Source organism: Dromaius novaehollandiae, chromosome 2 (assembly GCF_036370855.1).
Source record: "Dromaius novaehollandiae isolate bDroNov1 chromosome 2, bDroNov1.hap1, whole genome shotgun sequence".
In the NCBI taxonomy this organism is placed as follows: Eukaryota; Metazoa; Chordata; class Aves; order Casuariiformes; family Dromaiidae; genus Dromaius; species Dromaius novaehollandiae.
The window spans coordinates 63,827,336-63,847,485 of NC_088099.1; the positions used below are offsets into that span (position 1 = coordinate 63,827,336).

The window sequence follows — 20,150 nt, forward strand, 5'->3', positions numbered from 1 at the left end:
GTCAAGTTTTAGCAAGGTATCTTTAAAAAAAATTGTTTTTCCTTCAAAAACATACCAATATCTTGGAAATCTGATAAAGAATTGCTGGTCGCTAGATTACTGATTTAAACTAGACTAGGCTGTTAGTAGCTAAAAACTATTCCTGCTTGAAGGCTATTTATTTATTAGGAGAATTAAAAAAGTGCATCTGCCAGACCTTGAGTAGTTGTATGAAATCATTTTGCAAAATGTCTTACAAGGCACTCTTTTATCTTAATGTGTGCTTACTATTAAAAAAAATAGGGAAAACAGATGGAAAAGATAGGGATGATGTTTGGAGGAGATTACTTTGAATTCAGTTTTGTGATTCATTAAATATGACAAACAAACTCAATTGGGGGTGAAGGAAGACAGGTTCGCAAAACGCAGCACAATTCTTTCCAGAACCTCTCTGGCAGTATATGTGAAAGAGTTTGCTCTTTGTGAAGTCCCTGATACATCAGTCTTCCACTTTCATAATTTGTTGGCAATCTCTATAGAAAGAAGGTGACTGAATGGGCACATTAATTGATCTCCATTGCCGTCACTTCTGTGCCTTTCACAGATTGCTGGCTTCACTTTAAAAATGAGTTTTCTGCATAATTGAGTGATTGCAACTGATACTTCATGAAATCCAGATTTCTGATTTATAATTTGGACTTAGATGGCATTTTAAGAGCATCAAATTTTTAAATTGCTCATGTGATACTTGATTGAAAAGAGCTGTATCAATGTGAAATTTTCTTTCTGGAATGGAATATAAAATAGAAACAATTGTGTTCATCAGCATTAAATAATTGTTGAAAGTAGCCTATCAGTATTGGTTACAGAGCTTGTACACACAGGGCTCTTGTACCGTGTAAACCATGCTCATGTTGCTGAATATTATCCAGAAGAGCCTTAGTGAAACATTCGATTAGAGAAATAAGGGTTGCATAATATAATTTTGCCAAATCCTGTATTTTGCTTAAACATCTGATGGTGTAGTCCTATACAACACATCTTTTTACCTCAGTCAGTTTCTCTTTAAAGAATTCTCATCTATTATTCTTTGGTTTTTATTTATTATTCTTTTCTTTCCCCAGGGAGGATCTGTAAGGAAGGTGGGATGTCCCTGTCAGAATCCTAGTCTTTATTACCTATACTTAAAAAAATAATTGCAGGGCTAAAGAGCTCTTTCTGTGTTGGATCTTAAAGACAACCCTTCTCTTTGGGAGAGTATAGCATGTCTTGTTACACTTCAGGTCAGAGAGATAGCTTAGTGTTTCTCCCAGCTCCATTTTCCATCGGAGCAGAGATGCATAGCTGAAACAAAACTGCCGTAAGTTTAAAGTACCACTAAATTGTTAAGGTGAATTATCAAAGCTAGAGGTACATTTCCACATCTGAGAAGGTATCTTAAATAGCTAAAAGTTCAAGAGAACTGGAGTGGAGGAAGTAACAGGCTGCTGCTAGTGTTTTTTTTTTTTTCTTTAAAGGAAGTGTTGCATTTTAATTTTTTTCCTCACATAAAGGTGAATTTGAATGAAGCAGAGGAAATGATTTCTAGAATAGAAAATCTGTACAAGCAACCGCATTTCTGGGACCTTCTGCATTCACTCCCTCGGCTTAGATTGAACAGCTTCTACACAGAAGATGGGTTAGGTGCAATAGCACAGTTTCTCAAGGCTATTAAAAAGTAAGTACTAGTACATGCTTAATTTAAGGTGCCCTGTTTTAATATTTTAATTGAAGTCCATGTTATCCTCACAGCCTGCTTAATAAAAGAAGCCACCCTATCAGTACAGGGATGGTAAGATTTTCTTCTATTGCCTGGATTCTCCTTTCATAGACATGTGGTAGGCGTTTTCACCGTTCTGATTCCTGTATAACTATTTCGTATCTCTCTCCAGCTTAGTAGAGATTCCCCAGGAGCTCAGAGAAACACTTCATATTAGCAATGGCTCAAATGATCCTATCATATAAAATAGCTTTAAACTTTGTCACGTGCTTTCGGATTCCTCAGAAGACAGAATATTTACATATGCATTTAAGAAAATAATCATTTGGATTTTGCATAGTTTAATGTGTTTAGCTCTTGTTTGATATGAAGAAAACGAAGTTATTTTATTTCTCAAGCCTTTTGCTATCAAAATAGCTTTGGCTGTTGTCTAGAAAGAGAGTAGTAAGAAAAGTACCCACGGCGATTGTGTTCTGAGTGTGAAAGGAGTCTTCTGCCTCCGGTAAAGGACAGCTGGATTCAGAGGAAGACATAGGATATCAAAAACACAAAATGAGGAAAAATAGCCACAGGGATGTTTCATAAAATAAGGGAATCTTTAGGTAAAAGTCAGAAATATATTTGCCAGAATTGATAGGTAATTGATGCTGTAGTAAATTGACAGGTAAGGCTAGTGGAGGCCAGCTAAGCTTGCTGCTTTTGTAAGACTGGCCGTGAACTTCAACAGCTCACCCGGTGTTACTCCCATGGGAAAGCAGGGTCCCAGGGACTTGAGTGGGAAATCTCTGTGCTGATTCTGTTGCTCCTTAGCATCTCACTGTCTTTTTCATAATAAAAATGATATGAAGGATGTCTTTTTTTGAAATGGAGGAATAAGTCTCTTGATTACACTATGTGAACTGCAGCTGTGCCAGGCCTTGATTATTTCCTTCGTGCCCAAGTAGCTTGTAACCTTATTCCAGCCTATTCTATGAACTGTTAAGATGCAAAGCCATATTAGCTGTGCCTGCAGTGCTTAAACCTCAAAAGCAAAATACTTCTGAAAGCTTTGAGGACTCCCACAGAGGCCTAGGCTTCCTGAGGCAAGACAGGAACTTGATCATACTGCGTTTTGTTTGTGGTTTTCTTTTTCTTTCCCACTTTTTTCTTTTCTTTTTTTTTTTTCTTCTTCAGCAGCAATGAACAAAGAAAACAGTTCTGGCTGTTTTGCTTGATCAAGCCATTAATACGTTAATATAATCTTAGCAATCATTTCTCTCCTGAGCTATAGCAAGGACTGAGTGAGAAGGGGACAAATGTGCCGGGCCTTTTTCAGCTGCTGCTGCCATTGCAGCTCCAGACTGGGAAGAGCAGTGGCAGCTCCATGGAAGCACAGTGTGGCGGCAGCAGCTGCCGACATGCCAGAGCGAGTGCATTTGTGCATGGGGAGCACGGCATACGTTTGTGGAGTCACAGCAACTGTCTGTGATTCTCCTCCTTCTTGTGACTGTTTGCATGGCTTGCATGAGGGCATTCCCCAAGGAATATAAGAAAAATGAACAAAAGTGGCTAATGTGTAAATCTGTCTTCAATACTTTGCCCTTCAATGACAGAATTTGCCTTAAGTAATCCAGTTTGGAAAACAAACCAGAAACTAATGTTTAGCTCTTGCTGGGCTTCATATTTTCAACATATTTCTAGTGGTCCTAGTTAGGTAGAATTTATTCAGCAGAAAGGATCCTAAATGTATGACTTCTACTTCCCAGGCTGTACCATCTTTGCTATGGCTGTCAAAGGTACATAGCAGACCTTAGTCCACTGCGGGGGAGGGGAAAGGCAAACCAAACCCAAGAATTTTACAAAAATTTTCCTCTTGCTTTGTGTGTGTTTTTAATCCCCCCCCCTCCCTTTATGGGCTACCCTTTCCACACATGTTTGGGTAAGCTGCTTCAACCTCCCCCTTCCCCTGACAATTGTTGGAAATAACAGTGGTAATGCAGTTGCCAATACTGTCTAACCAAATTAGTTTTATTTGCATAACAGCAAAGGAATACCCTATAGGAAATAATGATAAATTTGTGGTAAACTTATAAATAAGCTACAGTTATGTTAACAAGGAAGTTTGCTCCCCAACTAAGGTGAGTGAAACTGAGACTTACAAGAAATTCAGATATATTTTTATCAGTTTTTTATATATGCATATTTTTTTTTCTTTTGTGAGAGTAAGTGTTCTATTGCTCTAAAAGCTCTTATTTTCTCTGCAGATTGAGTGGAGGGTAAAATAAGCATTCTGTATCCAGCTTGTCTTGCTGCAGGGGTGACTGGGAGAATGCTTTTTCTTTTTTAACTCATTTTTTCCCTCTTTTGTGAATGTTGGTATATCTTTTTTAATGAAAATTGGATGAAACTCTACTTGCATTTTTTCATGAAAAACCTAATTTGACAAAATTCTACTTTTTCAACACTAGATATGTATTTTAATATTTAGTCACTTGAGCTTCATCTTTCTCAAATCCCTTTCAGTTCTTCTGAGTGTATGCAGAGCTTGAATTTTTTTTTCCTTCTTCCTTTTCTTCTCTTCACTTTCAGTACCTTTGCTTCCTTGGAAGATTTAGCTGTGATGCCTTTGGGCCAGAGTTTCTATGAAGTGGTGAAAATAGCACTGAACTTAACTGCTGCCTCAGTGCACTTTTTGCAGGACAGGAGCTTGGAAGGTAAGGAATTTGCTTCTAATTTTCTTTTAAAGACCTTGTAAGCATGATAGGAATATGTGATAGCAATAACTGTCCGAGTTCCTGCTAAATTCATAGTCTAAAAGGTCTAAGAATTGAAATATATTGCTGTAGTGCTTACCTGTTTCTTTACTGATCTGCTTTTAAGTCTGAATACCTAAATTTTATCGGACTATGGCAATGGTTTAATAAAGCGGCATTGTAATGGTTTAATATATCACATTTAGAATGATCTTTCAGTGGTGAATTTTTGCAGAGTTTCCTTTGTAGTAATTTAGGCTAGCCCTTCCATTTGAAAGAATAGTCTCTTGTTTTGATGTGCGTGGTGATGTGTTGTGGCTGTTGTGCTTTGACCTTCATTCTTCTGTTGCCACAAATTCTAGCCTCAGCTTTAGGGCTACATTTACCCGCATCTGCTGCTTGAGTATGGGGAGATGAGTTTAACTGGAGAACATAGGCTGGGCCCAAGACGGCTCCTCAAGATAAGGTCATGAACAAATTTTATTTGCAAACTGGAGACAGGCAACTAGATTCTAGGTGCACTGTTTGCTCCTCTCTGAAAGTCAGCCCAAGACTTGTATATGGTCTAAGTCCCACTTCAGCCATCAAAAATGGGACTGAAGTGATACAAAGGTGATATGCTGGAGCCCTTGCAGGGAGGGTGAGCTCTAATTCCCTGGGTTTGGGATCAAGTCATTACTATTTGTCTTTCATGTGTCTTAAATTTCAATTGGCTAATCAAAACAGAAATGAATGACAGGTGGCTTTACAGTAGAGTTCCTATGTGGCTGGCTGGCATTTTGAATTTGCTGGCTGCCCTCAAAACTATGGCAAATGTGTAGACTGGTCTGTGTAGAACTAAGTCTAGCTAGTTCTTTGAGAAGTAAACCCAAAGGGGGCAAGATATTTTCACAGCTTTCTCAGGTATGAGGAAATATGGGCTGTGTGAAAGAAAAGGTACAATAGAAACTCCAGATAAGGATTAGAAAGATGGGAAAGCTGTGGCCTGTTCAGATATATTTTGTTTGTGTACAGTTGCATTTGTGCTGCCTTTGTATGTTACAGACTTTAAAGGCCAAAATAACTGTAGTATACCATGTAATTGTATAACCAAATGTTCAGATATTTGTGAGAATTTAGGCTTAAAAATAGAGAGCGCACAAAGTTTTATGCTAGGAGGTTGATTTGTAGTGTAAGTAATAGGTGCAATGACAGTGAAGTAGGCAGACCTGAGTGTGTTATCTGTCTAGTTCTTATCACAGTGGTATTCTGCAGTGATATGAGTTTCTTTGTAGGTTAGAGAAACCTGTGAGGCAGCTGGATACGTACTGGATCGTTAGCTCTGTGTTGTCACCAATATTGCTTCCCAAGCTAGCTAGAATAAAAGTAATGCAAAATGACTTGCTTCACTGTGTACCTCTGACTGCAGTAAAGGTATGGCATACCCTCCCCAAGAATTTTTTTTGTGGTCTGAAACACCAAGTACAAAAGTAGCACCTTTATGCAAACCTTCTTACACAGTGCAATTGGTTTTCTCCTTGTTTTTTCGCCCTCAGTAATAATTCATTTCCAGCCTGGATGCACACATTTGCATGTCTGTGTGTTGAACTAGAGAGACAATTCAGAATGGCACGCTGCTGAGTCTGCTGGCAATCACTGCACAGGGGCATCTCATCATCATGTTGACATCTGGCTGAATACCATCACATTAGCTCACCTCACCACACTACTAATGAGATCATGGATTTTATTGCAATGAAACTGGTGTTTGGGTACACTCACTCTAAGCTGGAAACATGGCGCTTGGATCCCATGAAATACAAATCAAGAACAACATGAACAAAAAGCAGAAAGGGTAAAACAAAGTTTTGTGTTTTGTTTTTTGTTTTCTTCTAGGCTTTCAATATAATCTTTCTCTGTGGGATGTGTTGTGGGATCCACATGCTGTCAGAGTGGAACTTAAATCCAGGTTTGGTTTAGACGATCTTCATGTTAAGAAGCTTCTAAGTTATGCATCACAGCTACCTGAGGTAAGCCACTTAAATTGCAGTGTCTCTCTCACTTTCTTGTTTTTATTTGTACCCTGAAGGGATTTTTCATGCCTTACAGAAATTATAGCAATATCTTATAAGGGCAGACAAAAGCAGTGTTGCATTTGCTGTAACATAAGGAACTTGAGTGAATGTTGCCAGCCTTGCCTGGAAAATTAAATCAAAACTTTGTAAGCTTTGTTCAGCAAGCATTTGCACTGTGATTCATGATTAGCTAATTGGAGAACATAATCACTTCAAGTCATCTATAAGTAAGCAACAATATTTTTCATATTGGGAAACAAACTACGCTATTTAATAATATTCATGTTAGTAAACTTTCAGTTGCACCTCTAAATTATTTTCCTTCGCAGAAGTTGCAGATAGAATTAAAATAACTGTCCTTGGGCCATTGTTCTGAAAGATTTTTGCATCAGTGGTTTTTATACTTATGAAGTCCTTTCTGTATAATTATTCTAGTGCAAAATTCTGGTGTAGGTGTACTGGATCATTGTCAAATTAGTTCATCATCAAACCAGAAATTAATGTAAAAGTAGCAACACTAATATAGCTACAGAGCAAAAATTCCTTGTGCAGACAAGGCATCATTATTTGCCCCGATGGATTAATGCCCTAATGGGGCTACTGGTATTTTTCTACCACACTCTGCATGTAGAATACTTTGAAATAAGTACCCCAGAACACTACATTGCAATAAATGGGCTTTGTTCTCACTGAAGGAAGCTATGTGATGTTCCTTTTTCACCAGATAAGTAAGTTGATAGGAGAGAGAATACTTGGTAGCCCTCTGACATGCTCATCTATTTCTTCTGTCCCTGCCAGATTCCCACAGAAGAGACACTGGAGCAGTTTGTGTGCTCTGCCCTGTCCAGTGTGCCAGGTAATGAAGTAAATGGAGAGAATAATGATGAAGGCTGTATTTCTGCATGGCATGAGCTCAAACTCTATCTTGTCCACGCTGTCAGCAAGCTGAGACTCTATTCACAGGTACACTTTAAGTCAAAAGATCAAATCCATTCTTTTTTGCAGGTAGGCTGTCAACAGTGACTCAGTGAAAAGGTTTTAGTTAGCTACTAAATATTACTGTCATGATTTTTTTCCATCTTGGTAATATGGCAAACTAATCCTTTCTAATAGGGAAACATTACAATGGGAGAATAATCTATCACCATGTATCTGCTTAATCAGATTTTCTCATCAACTCAAATACAGACTTGAAACCTAATAGGGACTGTAGAGTGAAATCTGTTGCACTGCAGGGGCCTGACAGAAGGAGTGCCATTTATTGTCCTACTTCAGCCAGAATTCTGGGCAAAACTGAGAGCAGATTACAGGCCTGCACTGATATAATGTATAATTCATTTTATTTTATTTTATTAATTCTCCCTCTATCACTGTCAATACTGGCTAAAGTATATTGAGGTATAATCTAGTGTAGTGTCTTAGAATTTTGGTCTAGCAAAGAGCTTGGAGCGTATTGGCCTCTATTAGGATAACACGTGTAGTTGTGTGGAAGAGAGGATAAGCCAATTCAGCTGTTTCTTAGAGAAAACACTTATCTAGCTGCCGTTATGCTGGTGTTTTTCCACTGATGCATGTTTTCTTTGCACAAAAAAAACTAGCTGTGTATAAACCTGCTCAGAGGATGTTTGAAATACAATCCAAAGTACGTACAGGTGAGCTTATCATATGTTTCCTCAAAAATGTAGACTTTAGTTCTGTCTTGAGAAAAGTTTTATTATAGGTGTATGATGACTTGAGAAGTCATTGTTTAATGTCGTTGCCAAAATTAGTTCCTATTATTATCATAGAAAAATCCAGTGATAATCTTGGGTATGGCAAGTGCTGACATCCTTACAATGGCAACTTCAAGTGCTGTAAGCTGCTGGCCCCTGGGAATTCCCTTGGTGAACAGGACATCTCTTACAGTGAAAATCTGTTATAACTACTTGGCTCTTAGAAAGCATAATGGTGGAGGAAAACAGGATAATCAGCAGGTTTGCTTGGCATGTCTTATTGTAGGGTACTTGATGGGAGTATGCAGCCTCCTTCTTCATCTTTTGCTCTGGGTCATGGGGCCCAAATATGTTGAGACTGCTACCTTCCATTATGGTGTTGGCAGTAGACGCAGAAGTCCTGGAAGGGGGAAAGCAAGAGTGAGTAGTTGCCTGAGGAGGCCTGCCTTTGGTTGGCTGCAGTCTTAGGTCAACTTTTTACTGTCCCTGCATCTTTGGATGGAGAGCGCACAGCAGAGAATGCTAAATCCTCTGTGTGATATAACATTATATTGCTGGCTTGCAGGTCAGTCCAAACTATTGCAAATAAGCCTCTGGGGGGCCGTTCATTTCAGAGTCTAGACAAATTGTTGGGATGAACTCTTACTATCATTGTTATTTATTTATTTATTTTTGAAACACTAGCCACAACCCGTCCCCTGTCTGTGTATTTCCATGTATTGGCAAAATAAGAAAGCTTTGTTTCTCTACACAAGGTATGTTCTGTTTTGCTTTTAATCTGATAGGTATATCGTCAGTGGTTCAGCAGTAACCAGTCTCAGAAATTTCTTTCTGAACTTGAAGGAATGATAGCTGACTTAATGTCTCAGTTTCTAGATGACAGTGAAGCGAGGAAAATTGTTTCAGGGATAAGCACCCTGATCCTGCAATGGAATGAGAAATCAGAAGCCTATTTTTCAGAAGGGCATACTCATGATCTGTAAGTTATACTTACCTTCTTTCTGCAACTAATGTTATAAAGTTAATCTCAACTTGAATATTTATTTTCACATTCCACTCTTCTTTTTTTTTTTTTTTTTTTTTAATTTCTGGCTGTTTTTGAAGTATGGAGTAGGTTGAGTTTTATATTTTTTATTCTGTAATTCAAAACTTTATATTCTGTCAACTGTTTTAATGCATATATATTCTGAAAAAGATGTTAAATATGTTTCGGAGTGTATGTACCTAGTTAGAGGTTCAGCAGAGAATCTGAGCACATCATTAGGACTTGTAGGAATCAGCAGTTGCATATAATTCAATTTTGATGAACTAGGGCCTGAATTCTGTACCTTGTCATGTAAAGTCTAATTCCTGCAAGTCACTGCTGTGAATCAGTAATGCTGCTCATGCATGTGTGCTATAGAATCAATCTACTTCTGCACAGCAAGTCTAGTGCATCTAAAATGTGTAGGATTTTTGTTCTGAGTCATTTGCATGTTAATTTGTACAGATCTTGAGCAGCAACCTACTACAGAGATCAGAATTACAATTTAATGCTACATATTTATGTATATGTAGTTTCTGATCATGTTTGGGGCACAGTGAGGCTAAGTGGGGCTTTTTGTGTGTTTATTTATAATGTTTTTGAATTTGGAGTTTGAAGTTCCCCGTTTGGTTTATCCCTTAATGCAAATGTAAGCAGTTTGTATGAAGACATGGCTATAAGTTCTGCATTTAGGCAGAATGATTTGATCTTTTATTAAATCTGTCTGAATCTTTTTGGTGCAGTAGAACTGTCCCTTTAGCAGTTGGTTACTAACCTAGTAGAAGTCTATTATGTTACAACTTTGGAGACCCCTTCAGTTCCCATCTTAATTCATGGCACTTTTTAAAATAAAATGAAGACAATCGTTCTGAGTTATTTGTGCAAAGTAAAGCGGCTAGGACCCCATTTCTGGAAGGATACTGAATGTGACTTATGTTTGTAGATACAGAGAAGTAATAAATGTTCATAAGAGCTGGTTTTAGTCTCACAAAGGTTGTGGGCAGAGCACAGGCCTGGACCCTTCTCTACCTAGCTGTGGTTTGGATGACTTGCATCACCCGTGAGAGTTATGATGGTGGGCTCTGTTTGGTATAGCTCCTTTGTTGTAGGAGGTACAATCCATGCTTTACAAAGCAGCTTCTGAGGATAAACCTGAAAGGTAATACTGTACATGGAGGCCTAATGCAGCACATCCCTCAAGTAGGAGGCAGTCAAGCAATGCCTTTGGTTCTGGTTTTGACGCTGTTCTAACTAACTAATAAAATGGATATAGTCTTTCTTCCATTTCTAAACAAATCTCTTTTAACTGACACCCCAAAAAAGCAAAAAATGATCCCAATGATGATGAATGGATATGGGATTATAATCAGATGTGCAAGTCCTGTGTTAAACTTAAGTCTCCAGTGGAATAGAAGCGGCTACCTCCTTTTCCCAGCTTGGGTGTTCAGAAACTTACCATTTGATAGCAAATGAACATTTTTGTGAAGAATTTCTACATATTTTGCTACAAAAGGGAGGAAAGGATGATATTGTATATAAATCTTCCATGAAAAAAGTTGTAATTCTCATCTGGGAGACTGGTCAGTGAATGCTGAGTCAGAGGAGAAGCTTGCTTTGTTTTGTTTGTATGTGTTTTTTTTATTTTAACTTTTTTTTCTTAGCATGCTGAAGTTTTTGTAGAATCCACTATCTATTGTTAACAGAGACACTGCGGTCAAATTGCTTAATACCGTAAATGTTTTGGAATTGGGTCCCTTTCATATAAAGGAAACTCTGCTACACTACTGTTGCCATAACAAGCTACAAAGCAGATGATATAGTGACTGCATATCAAAAAGTAGCATAACTTCTCACAGCCTGACCCTTTTGTTCCCAGCATGCTCCATGTTTCTGTGATCTACTTCTCTTTTGTCTGCAGAATTCTGTATCTGGAGAGAATGCAGGCTGTGCTTCAGGATGTGCCTCAGTGGCCTGTTACAAAGAGATTGCTTCTAATAGATGGAGCTATAAGGAATGTAGTAACACAGAATTTATACTTCACTGGAGGTAAGCTGCATGGTGGTTACTTGTCACTAGCACTCAAATGACTGCCACAGGATAATGTAGATAATGGATAATATTCTGCTTTTAGGGATTTATTCAGGTTCTAATACACAGCATGCTTGGATATTTACAGCAGCTCTTGAGTTTGTCAAATTTGTTTCCCTAAAAATGATGAACACAGCGTACACTGCTTGTTTTTGCTTCTGATGCCAGAAGTAAGCATTTGCCTCAGGCACCTTATTTGACACTCTGTGCTGACTGTAGATGTTGGTTAAAGATCTAATTCAAGAAAAGGTCTGTTTAATAAAAATTAAAATTTGCAATGCCTAAGAGGTGTTTTTGAAACCATCAGTCATGTGTTTTTAGACTTGGATGCAGCTTGACTTCTGGCCAGTCTTTGCAAGAGAAGCAAAACCCTGAGTTGGACATATGGACATTCATATTCCTTTAAATAAGAGCTTGACTAAGGGCTTTGGAGGACAGGAACAGGGTGCTTCTTCCTCTAGGGGCTACACTACTTGGCATAAAGCTAGGCTGGTGGTAAAGGAAGCAGAAGTTGCCATTCTCAGAGGGGACAGTTTTGAAGTGCTCAGGGAAGGTAGAGATAGTGGTGGTTTTTTCCTTTAATACAAGAAACTGGATCTGTTTTCAGCAGCCAGTTTCACTGAACAAGGTGAACTAGCTCCCATGAAATTCTTGTATATCTATTTGGCAATTGTGATTATTTCAGATTTGTGATACTTCTGTAGTATTATATGGAGCACTAGAATTCAGGTTGTCTGATGCTTGGAACCATAACACCCAGGAGTTGGTCAGAAATATAATCATATTGTAGGATCCACAGAGATCTGCTTTAAAAAAAAAAAAGGTGTCTTTCTGTGAGGTTTTAAGGTAGAGAACTGCCATGTAGGTATTGGAAGGAAGGAAATTTATATATTGCTCAGTTGTACTTAGGTACCTTTAAAAAAAAAAAAAAAAAAAGACCTTTTGTTCTTTTTGGGACACTGGTCATAATTAACCTGATTCTTGCTTCTGACTTTAATGAGTAACCAGTATATTTAGAGTACCAATTTTGTCTAATATGCCAGTGAAATTGTGTGGTTTTGTCCTGAATTTCTGACACAATGTCTCCAAATTACAAATAAAAACCTCTTGTGTGAAGATCGTTCTTGGAAGTGAACACAGACTGTTATACAAATTTTGTGTATTTTAGTATTGTGCATCGTTACCACAAGTAAAGGCTATTCAGGTCATATTATACCTTCAGTGATAATATTGTGGCCTATTTTTCTTCCATTATGCTATGGGACATATATGCCTCTTTCCCTGCAGGGAGCAGATTTCATGAGGAAACAAGTACTGTTTTAGCATCCTTTTTCCAAAGCCTAGGTGCACTTTTAGGACATTTAATATAAGTTTAGGATCTAAAAATAACTATTTCTGAATTTAGCAGTGCTACTGTAAATAGTAATTAACATAGCTAAGTTCAGAGGTGTTAGATCAAGGTAAAATGGATCAATTTTTAAGTCAAGTTACAGGGGGTGGGTTTGGCTGATTGTTGATCTTCTGGGTTGATAAGGCTTTTCAGGCAAAAGGTGTCATTTTTGTCTTGTTTTCTTATAGCACCTAGCCTTGTGTAATCCCATCAGTGCAGCTAATAGTATTAGTGAATCTTGATTTACTTGTGCACCCAAATCTACAAATGATCTCAAAAAATTCAGGATATTTTCTATAGTATACTTTTTAGGATGGGTTGATCTGAAATACGGTATACACAATTCTACCTGATGTAAATCAGTGTACCTTCCTTGATGATGAGGATGGAGCTATACTGATTTATAACAGCTAGGTGTCTGCCCTGTTGGTTTTTATCATTAAAAAAAAAAAAAAAATCCAAACATGCAAAGAAGCACAGAAGCAAAATGGCAGATGGGGGAACCCAATAACCAGAGCAGAGAAATGAAGCGCCTGACCCAGCCGGGTCCTCCCAGGGCTGTCACAGGAGAGCCATCAGCGCCTTGTCCAGTGACACCTGTCATGGTGAATCAATGGGAGAGGCTCTCTGGAGTACCTCAGACTGACCCTGGGGGTGTGAGACTCATTATGGGATGCAGGGGAGAGCATCTTGAGGTTGTACAGGTCTTATTATGGGATGTTTAGAGGAGAAACCAAAGGTGGAGAAAAAGGGCAGGATCAAGGTGGTTTGGGGGAGGAACAAGTGTGGGGAAGATGGATGTGGGGATGAAGGGGCCTGCTTGCGTGTAAACAAATTGCTGGTCAGTACATCTCTCTGGCCATGCTCTGTGCCTGATCAGCAGTGTGTCCTGTTTTCTCATTAAACTCCATTCCTGGATGAGGGGCTCTCTAGTCTGTGTGTGTGGAGGCTTGAGTGCCAGCAACTGGAATTGGACCATGGGTGTCAGGAGCCCATGTGTCTATGGTCACCGCATTTGAGCGAGTGAGGGGTACACATGTCAACCTGCCATTGCTAGTGAGTATCAAACCAGGCTAGTTGGTGAGTAGGTCACGTGGTTTGGGAGCTGGGTATGTTTGTGTCACTTGGAGTGAGACAGCTGGAGGAACTGGCTACCAGAGGGACCAGGAGGACCAGGCCAAATGCTGGAGAGACCGTGGGATCTGGGGGTCAACTGAGACCTCTGTGTGTTTTGTGTCTATGTGTGAGGCAACTGGGCAGAGTGAGAATCCAGGATGTGTGTCCAGCAAGTCTTGTTTTTCGGATTTAGATCCAGGACCAGCTACTGTATGTGTCTTAGCCCAGTTACTGAAGGGGTTCACTGTCTGTGTGAGTGGGTCTGTATTAGCAGCTGGAGTGGGGCTTTGGGGACCTTAGGGGCTTGCATGCCCAGGTGCCAGCAATTGGAGAGACCAGGGATCTTGGGGCCAGCTACTGGATACACCGAGTGTCTAAGGCCAGCTGCTGGAGGGATCTAAATTGTATATATGTATCTATTTCCTGTTTATAGACTTTCACCCTGTCAGCCAGAGAGGGAGAACAGATGAGGCCATTGGTGCTGTTTGTGTTTGTGAATGCCTAGTATTTCTGCCTATGCTGACTTGTGTAGCTAGCTGTGCGTATATGCGCATATGTATTTTATGTAAATGTCTGTATGTGTGCCTGTTGGAAATGCATCCTCAGCCTCACCATTGTCTGGACCTGGGGACAAGCCTCACCTCCATCATGCTGCAGATTCAGCAATTTCTTAACCTAACTTAGTAACATTTTTGGTTAATTAAGGTTGTCCCTTATTTCAGAAGGATGAGACTACAGTTTTGCTTTGGTGCTTAGGGATTTAGGCAACCTTTCTGCATTTCAAAAGAATTTGCTGACTAAACCTTCAACAGCAGACATACGAAAAGTGTCCAAATTTATTTACAGTATTCATAACTAGAAGCTGACATAGGACCTCATTTTTTTCTCTTGTCCTACTATAAATCATGAAAGCTCCCTGAAGTCAGTGGAGTTGCTCTGATATAACTGTGAAAGGGGATAGGGCCATGCTTTTGCCAGTCTAAGAATGACCATCTCTTCTGTCTGCCTCACCTGAGGAGCTTTTTCCACTGGCAATGCAGGAGGGAAGCAGTCTTTGCCCCTCAGAAGTGCGGAGTGCAACCGTGTGTGTGTTGTGCAAAAGAATAGAGTTCTTTGGGCAGCAAAGTCATCTAAACCAAACTGGAACCTTTGTGTGCCTGTATTTTTAAACCATATAGTGCACAATTTTCTTTTCCAGAAGGGTGACTCCTGCTGTACCCACCCTTCCCAAGTTATTCTGTAGGTTAAATATTTCCTTTATTGTTGGGGGGAATGTCTTTACAGAAGTTTTACATAACCTGGAAAAACTGATTCCCTTTACCCGAAGAGATGGATTCATTCATCTAGACATTAAAAGGCTGTTTGTGGATTTAAAACAGGTATGTTGTTTCATGGTTGTATATCAATGTGCACAAAGCTACAGAGGCTTAATTTTTTTTTGTTCTGGTAAAAAAGTACTTGGTAAACTTTTTTACTTTTTATTCAGCAGCATCTTGGTCCAACTTTACTTTGTGCATTTTTTTCCTGTCTTTTGACATTTTGTTGTGAAAATTAATATGGAGTGTGAATTAAATCTGTTCCTTCATACTGATTTCATTTGTAAAGTGACAGTATATTCATGAAATTTTAGATGCTGTTGAGCAACGCTTCCTACACATGCAGTGATATGCTTACAGTGTTTGAGAAGGCCCTCAGGCTTTTGCAGGGCTCAGATGGCATCAATGTTTTAGCAGTAGATGTGTGCCCAAGCAATGACTCAGAGGTGACTTTCAAGTTAAACAACCAGCTCCGATCACTAAAGGAATCTGTAAGTATTTCTGGATTCTTTTCACATTTAAAGCTTGCGGTGCCTTCCTTATTGCTATTACAAAATAAACTAGCAGGAGCTGTAACTTCCTGCTTACTGTTTACTATTAATAAATAATTGATAACTAATTACGTAAACTGATTAAGATACCCTTTGGGGAAAGGCACATGTGGACCTGCTGGGACTCTTGAGTGGTTGTGACATTTTAGACAAGCTATAGAGCTGTGGCTTTCAGAAAAATTTGAAGGTTTGAAAGCTTGCTGGTTTAATCCATTTTATGTTGGATTTCACTAACGTTGCCTTGCTCATGTCTAAGAAGCAGGGCCTGTTTCAGGAGTTTTCCTTTTACTGGTTACAGACTGTTGCTCTCTTTATTGTGAAAGGTCCTACTTCTGCAGAAAGTTATTCAAGGACAACAGAGCATACCAGATCAAATAATGGATGATTTTTTGGGGTGGAAAGAAATAGAAGAGCAGCTAACTGAAAATTATGCTAATTACTGTGAAATTAATCAGTTGCGGAGCACAGAGATACCATCTGGGGAGGATGTCCATTTTGGCTCTTGTCAGGAACAGCTGCTCTTCTCACTGTAGGTATTTTCTATATGTTTTTATGCATAAAGATTCTGACTCTCTTCTTGCAAATAGCAGCTTGGAGTGCAGTAGTCAGAACCAGTAACTGAATAGCTAAAAGGGTCAAAGCCCTGATTTTTACTTTTTGATTATCACCCAACGTCAATAACTTTATAGAAAGCACAAATGGGAAGGTAAAGGAGGGTGTTCTCCTTTCTTTTTTGGGAAAACAGGCTGAAGATAGGCAATTGTCTAGGATTATTAAAGCTAATTCTCTCTCTCTTTTTCTTGTTGTCTTACTTGTATCCAAGTGTTTTCTGCTGCTTCTTCTCAGCCAGCTTCCTAGTGTTTACTACTTCAGTTTTGTGCTATTGGGGAAGCTTGGACCTGAGACTCCTGGGAGATGCAAAAACAAAAAAAAAAACCCGTCTCCCCAGAGAGAGGGGAGTTAATACACTAGCAAGAGTATCGCAGCCTCAAGCTGCTTTCTGAACAGGTCAAGTGGTAACTGGTAACTCTTCTGATTTGGAAGAACATCCTGTTATCATATGAAATTTTAACTTGATTATGATTTACAATGACTTAGCTTGAAATTAGTAGAATTGCGTTGTGTTAAATTGGAATATATTAGAACAAACCTCTATATCAATAAAGTTCTTTAAAATAGGATAGGATCTTTTATCCTAACTCTGGAACGTAAAATGAAAGTGTAATGCAGTTAATGGGAAGTTGCATTTAATGTCCTAGATCAAACTTCCTTATCTTCTACGTGTATTTTATGTATTCTAGATATGTTCATGTGTGTTACTTATGTGCCTGAGAAACTTCACAAAATTATTTGCCTTAAAAGCATTAATACTATTAAGTCTAAGCATTTGAGAGTCTGACAGAAATTCCATGACCTGCACTGGCAGGAAGGATCAAACCCATTGATTGCAATAGCATTTTAGACATTAGAAAACATATCATTTTTCCTGCCCCTTTTTGCTGCTGGGAAATGATTGATTGCCTTCCCTCTTTCTCTGTACGTGTGTTTCTAAGCTAGTTTGAAATTGTCGGGAAGACTTGTTTTACGTTTCGTTTATGACCATCAAAAGCACTGATAGACCTAAAAGCCTCCTGGGAGAAGAGCCTTGCATTTAAGTAACGTTGCAGAGCAAGCAAAGGTGGTGTAAATTCAGTGCAAGCTGTTTTGAGGTTTTTTTTTTTTTAGGGGTGAAATGATGTTTTGTGTGTGGTTTTTTTTTTTTCTTTCTTTTTTTTTCTTCTTCTGCAATGGGTACATTTAAGGACAAGAAAAAGCATTTTGCAATAATTGTCTTCCATTTCAAAATGTTACTTTTTGAACTGAAACATCTTGTCAGTGTTTCTTAAAAAGTTTTTTGGACACTTTCTGTCTGCTAACAAACCTGCGTTAGTAATAAGTTAGCACTCTAGTTGTCCTTAGTGATGTAATAGCTTTGCTGCTGATTTCTCTAGCAAAGGACTTGACCATTAGCCTGCTTGCCTCAGTTGTTTGACATCAGTAGGACTATCTGTATACATAATATAATAGAATTTAGTTAGAGACTTGCAAAGAAATTGTATGTGTTCACAAGGGACTTTAAAAGAATCATTGGCTTAATCATGGTAACTGTTTCCTGTGTCATTTCAGAATTAATAATACACTTGAAGAAATTTGGTTTGCCTTTGAGGGAAACCCATACTGGAAGGATTTAACAACTTTTGTCAGGTGGATGTGTGAAGTAGCTCAGTATGTGAATGAAGAAGTGGGCTCCACAGGTCAGTCAAATGAGGAAATCACTCCACAGCAGGGTTGTTACGATGGTTTCATGTCTTTCAGAGGACAGTATTCCTCAGAAAGGGAAAAGGTGGTGATTTTACATGTGAGCCTCTTTGTGTTGTCATCAGTCTTAGGATTTCCCCTCTGACTGAATCATAAGCAAGCAAAACTCATAACATGCAGAGTCTGACTCTGGTTTTCCTTTTATTAGGTAAATAGCTGTGATTTTTAGTGCAAGGTGCAAAATGTTTTGATGATTCATTTCTGTCAGAAAAATTCCAACTGGTTATGCCTGGTTAGAGTCTCTTTATACTAGCGTGCTGACAAGAAGGTTTCTTAAGTCCCGGATATAAATAGAGGGGATAGCAGACTATATGGTCATCTGGTAGAGATATTTCTAGATTAGGTTCACTTTAGTGCAAGGACTTCATGCTTGGTTTTCTTCATCCCAGTTGTTCTGTCATATCCCAGATGTCTTGACCCATCTGCTGTTAACTCTTCTGGAATAAATTGCTTTTTCATTTGTTGTTGGAAAACTTTGCAATACCAGATTTGTCCTGAGGAATGAGAGAGCTTTTGAAATCTCAGTGTTCTTTCTGATTAGATGTTTGTGGTACTCCATGTGACATTTTATGTTGTGTAAATGAGCTCTGAAGCAGAGCATGATATGGCTCATCCAAACAGCTCTGAAAAATGGCCTCCTCCAGCATCACACATTTACTTCCCTTAATCCTTTAAGTATTCCCCTCCCCCTTCCCCTGACAGCTCTTAAGGTCTTGTTAAAGATCTGTTTTTTTTCCCCCCAAATATATGTATCTTTTTCTTCTCTACTTTTCTGTCCATAGAGCTAGTCAGAAATATGTGCTGAATACTTCATCAGTAAGCAAGTTTCTATGGAATTTCATGCAAAAATAAGCAATACCTTTTTTAATCGGCAAGCTACATTAATGAAGTAAATTGTTCTAATGTGAACTCACTTTACAGGTTTTCTAATCCATTACAGTCCCAGATGTCTTTACTTCCCTAGATAGTAATAGTGAATTTCACAAGGGTGCTTTCCCTTTACTGAAGTTCCAAAGAGGAAGAAATTAACTATAATTTCTGGGCTGAGTGCAGCACTAGGTGCACTCTTGCATAACAAAACTAATGTTCTTTCTGCAGTAGTTTTACCATCTATGTATAATTCAGAAGGTATCTTCTATTTTTCCTTTATCTTCTAAGGATTTCGCTGATACAGGTGTGCCTTATGTAGACCCAGTATTTATTGATTCTATATCTCATTCCTTTAAATCATTCACTAGTACTAAGATCAAACCCTTTACTAAAAATTCCACATTTACTACTTTTAAAATGTACTTTATGGATTTCTCTTTGAACTGCAGAATGTAGTTGTAAATCTTCTCTGCTCACATTCAAGTCCTAAAGTCTGTAAGATGAAATTGTTTCAGTGGGAATTGATGAAGTTGTTCACAGATGTGTTCATGAAGGTTTTTCTTGATCTGTCTCTTTATAGTGAAATGTATATTTTCTCTGCAGATGGACTTGAAGTATCTCTATGTTCCAGGCAAAAGCTCAGTCTGAAGACCATCTTAGGTCATTATTCAGCATTTCTGCAAAGCTTATCAGATTATTCGCCATTTACTTCCTGGGCATGGTAAGATTGAACTAATCAATGAAACTTTCCATTTTAACTGTTTTCCACAAATCTTTTTACCCCACCTCCACTCTGGACTTTTGTAATTGTTGAATATAATTAGCCTGCTTTATTTTTATCAAGTGACTAGTGTTTTTCAGGGTTATTGTGAAGAAATATAATCTTGCAAAGTCAGAAAAGTATGTCTTTGTGACTGTCATTGAAAAGCAGTTAGAAGATAACTCTACGTCTGGTGTATTATCAGTAGTAACCGAAGTGATGGAATCCAAACAATTCCAATATATTGTTGGAGTGGCTCGTTATCACTAAGTTACTTGCATTAAAGCCCTGCTAATGTCTGGATGAACACTACAGCAGAAGCCATTTAATCATTTCTCTGTTTAAATAAGAAAAAAAAATCCCTTATGGAACAGATTCAGACAAGCTGAGTGCTCCCTCTCCTTTTAGCTGTCCAGTTGTTTCAGTTATTTACCATGCTGT

General features: G+C 38.5%; 1 protein-coding gene across 1 annotated transcript in view; it reads left to right on the forward strand.

Annotated features, from left to right (window-relative positions):
- ABCA13 (ATP binding cassette subfamily A member 13) overlaps positions 1-20,150 on the forward strand; it is a 200,992-nt gene that overhangs the window by 20,581 nt on the left and 160,261 nt on the right. The window contains exons 6-16 of the mRNA XM_026102320.2: positions 1,533-1,696; positions 4,307-4,431; positions 6,346-6,479; positions 7,323-7,487; positions 9,022-9,215; positions 11,179-11,306; positions 15,139-15,233; positions 15,485-15,661; positions 16,045-16,250; positions 17,888-18,015; positions 19,553-19,670. Coding sequence (XP_025958105.2) covers positions 1,533-1,696; positions 4,307-4,431; positions 6,346-6,479; positions 7,323-7,487; positions 9,022-9,215; positions 11,179-11,306; positions 15,139-15,233; positions 15,485-15,661; positions 16,045-16,250; positions 17,888-18,015; positions 19,553-19,670 — 1,634 coding nt within the window. The remainder of the gene's footprint in view (positions 1-1,532; positions 1,697-4,306; positions 4,432-6,345; positions 6,480-7,322; positions 7,488-9,021; positions 9,216-11,178; positions 11,307-15,138; positions 15,234-15,484; positions 15,662-16,044; positions 16,251-17,887; positions 18,016-19,552; positions 19,671-20,150) is intronic.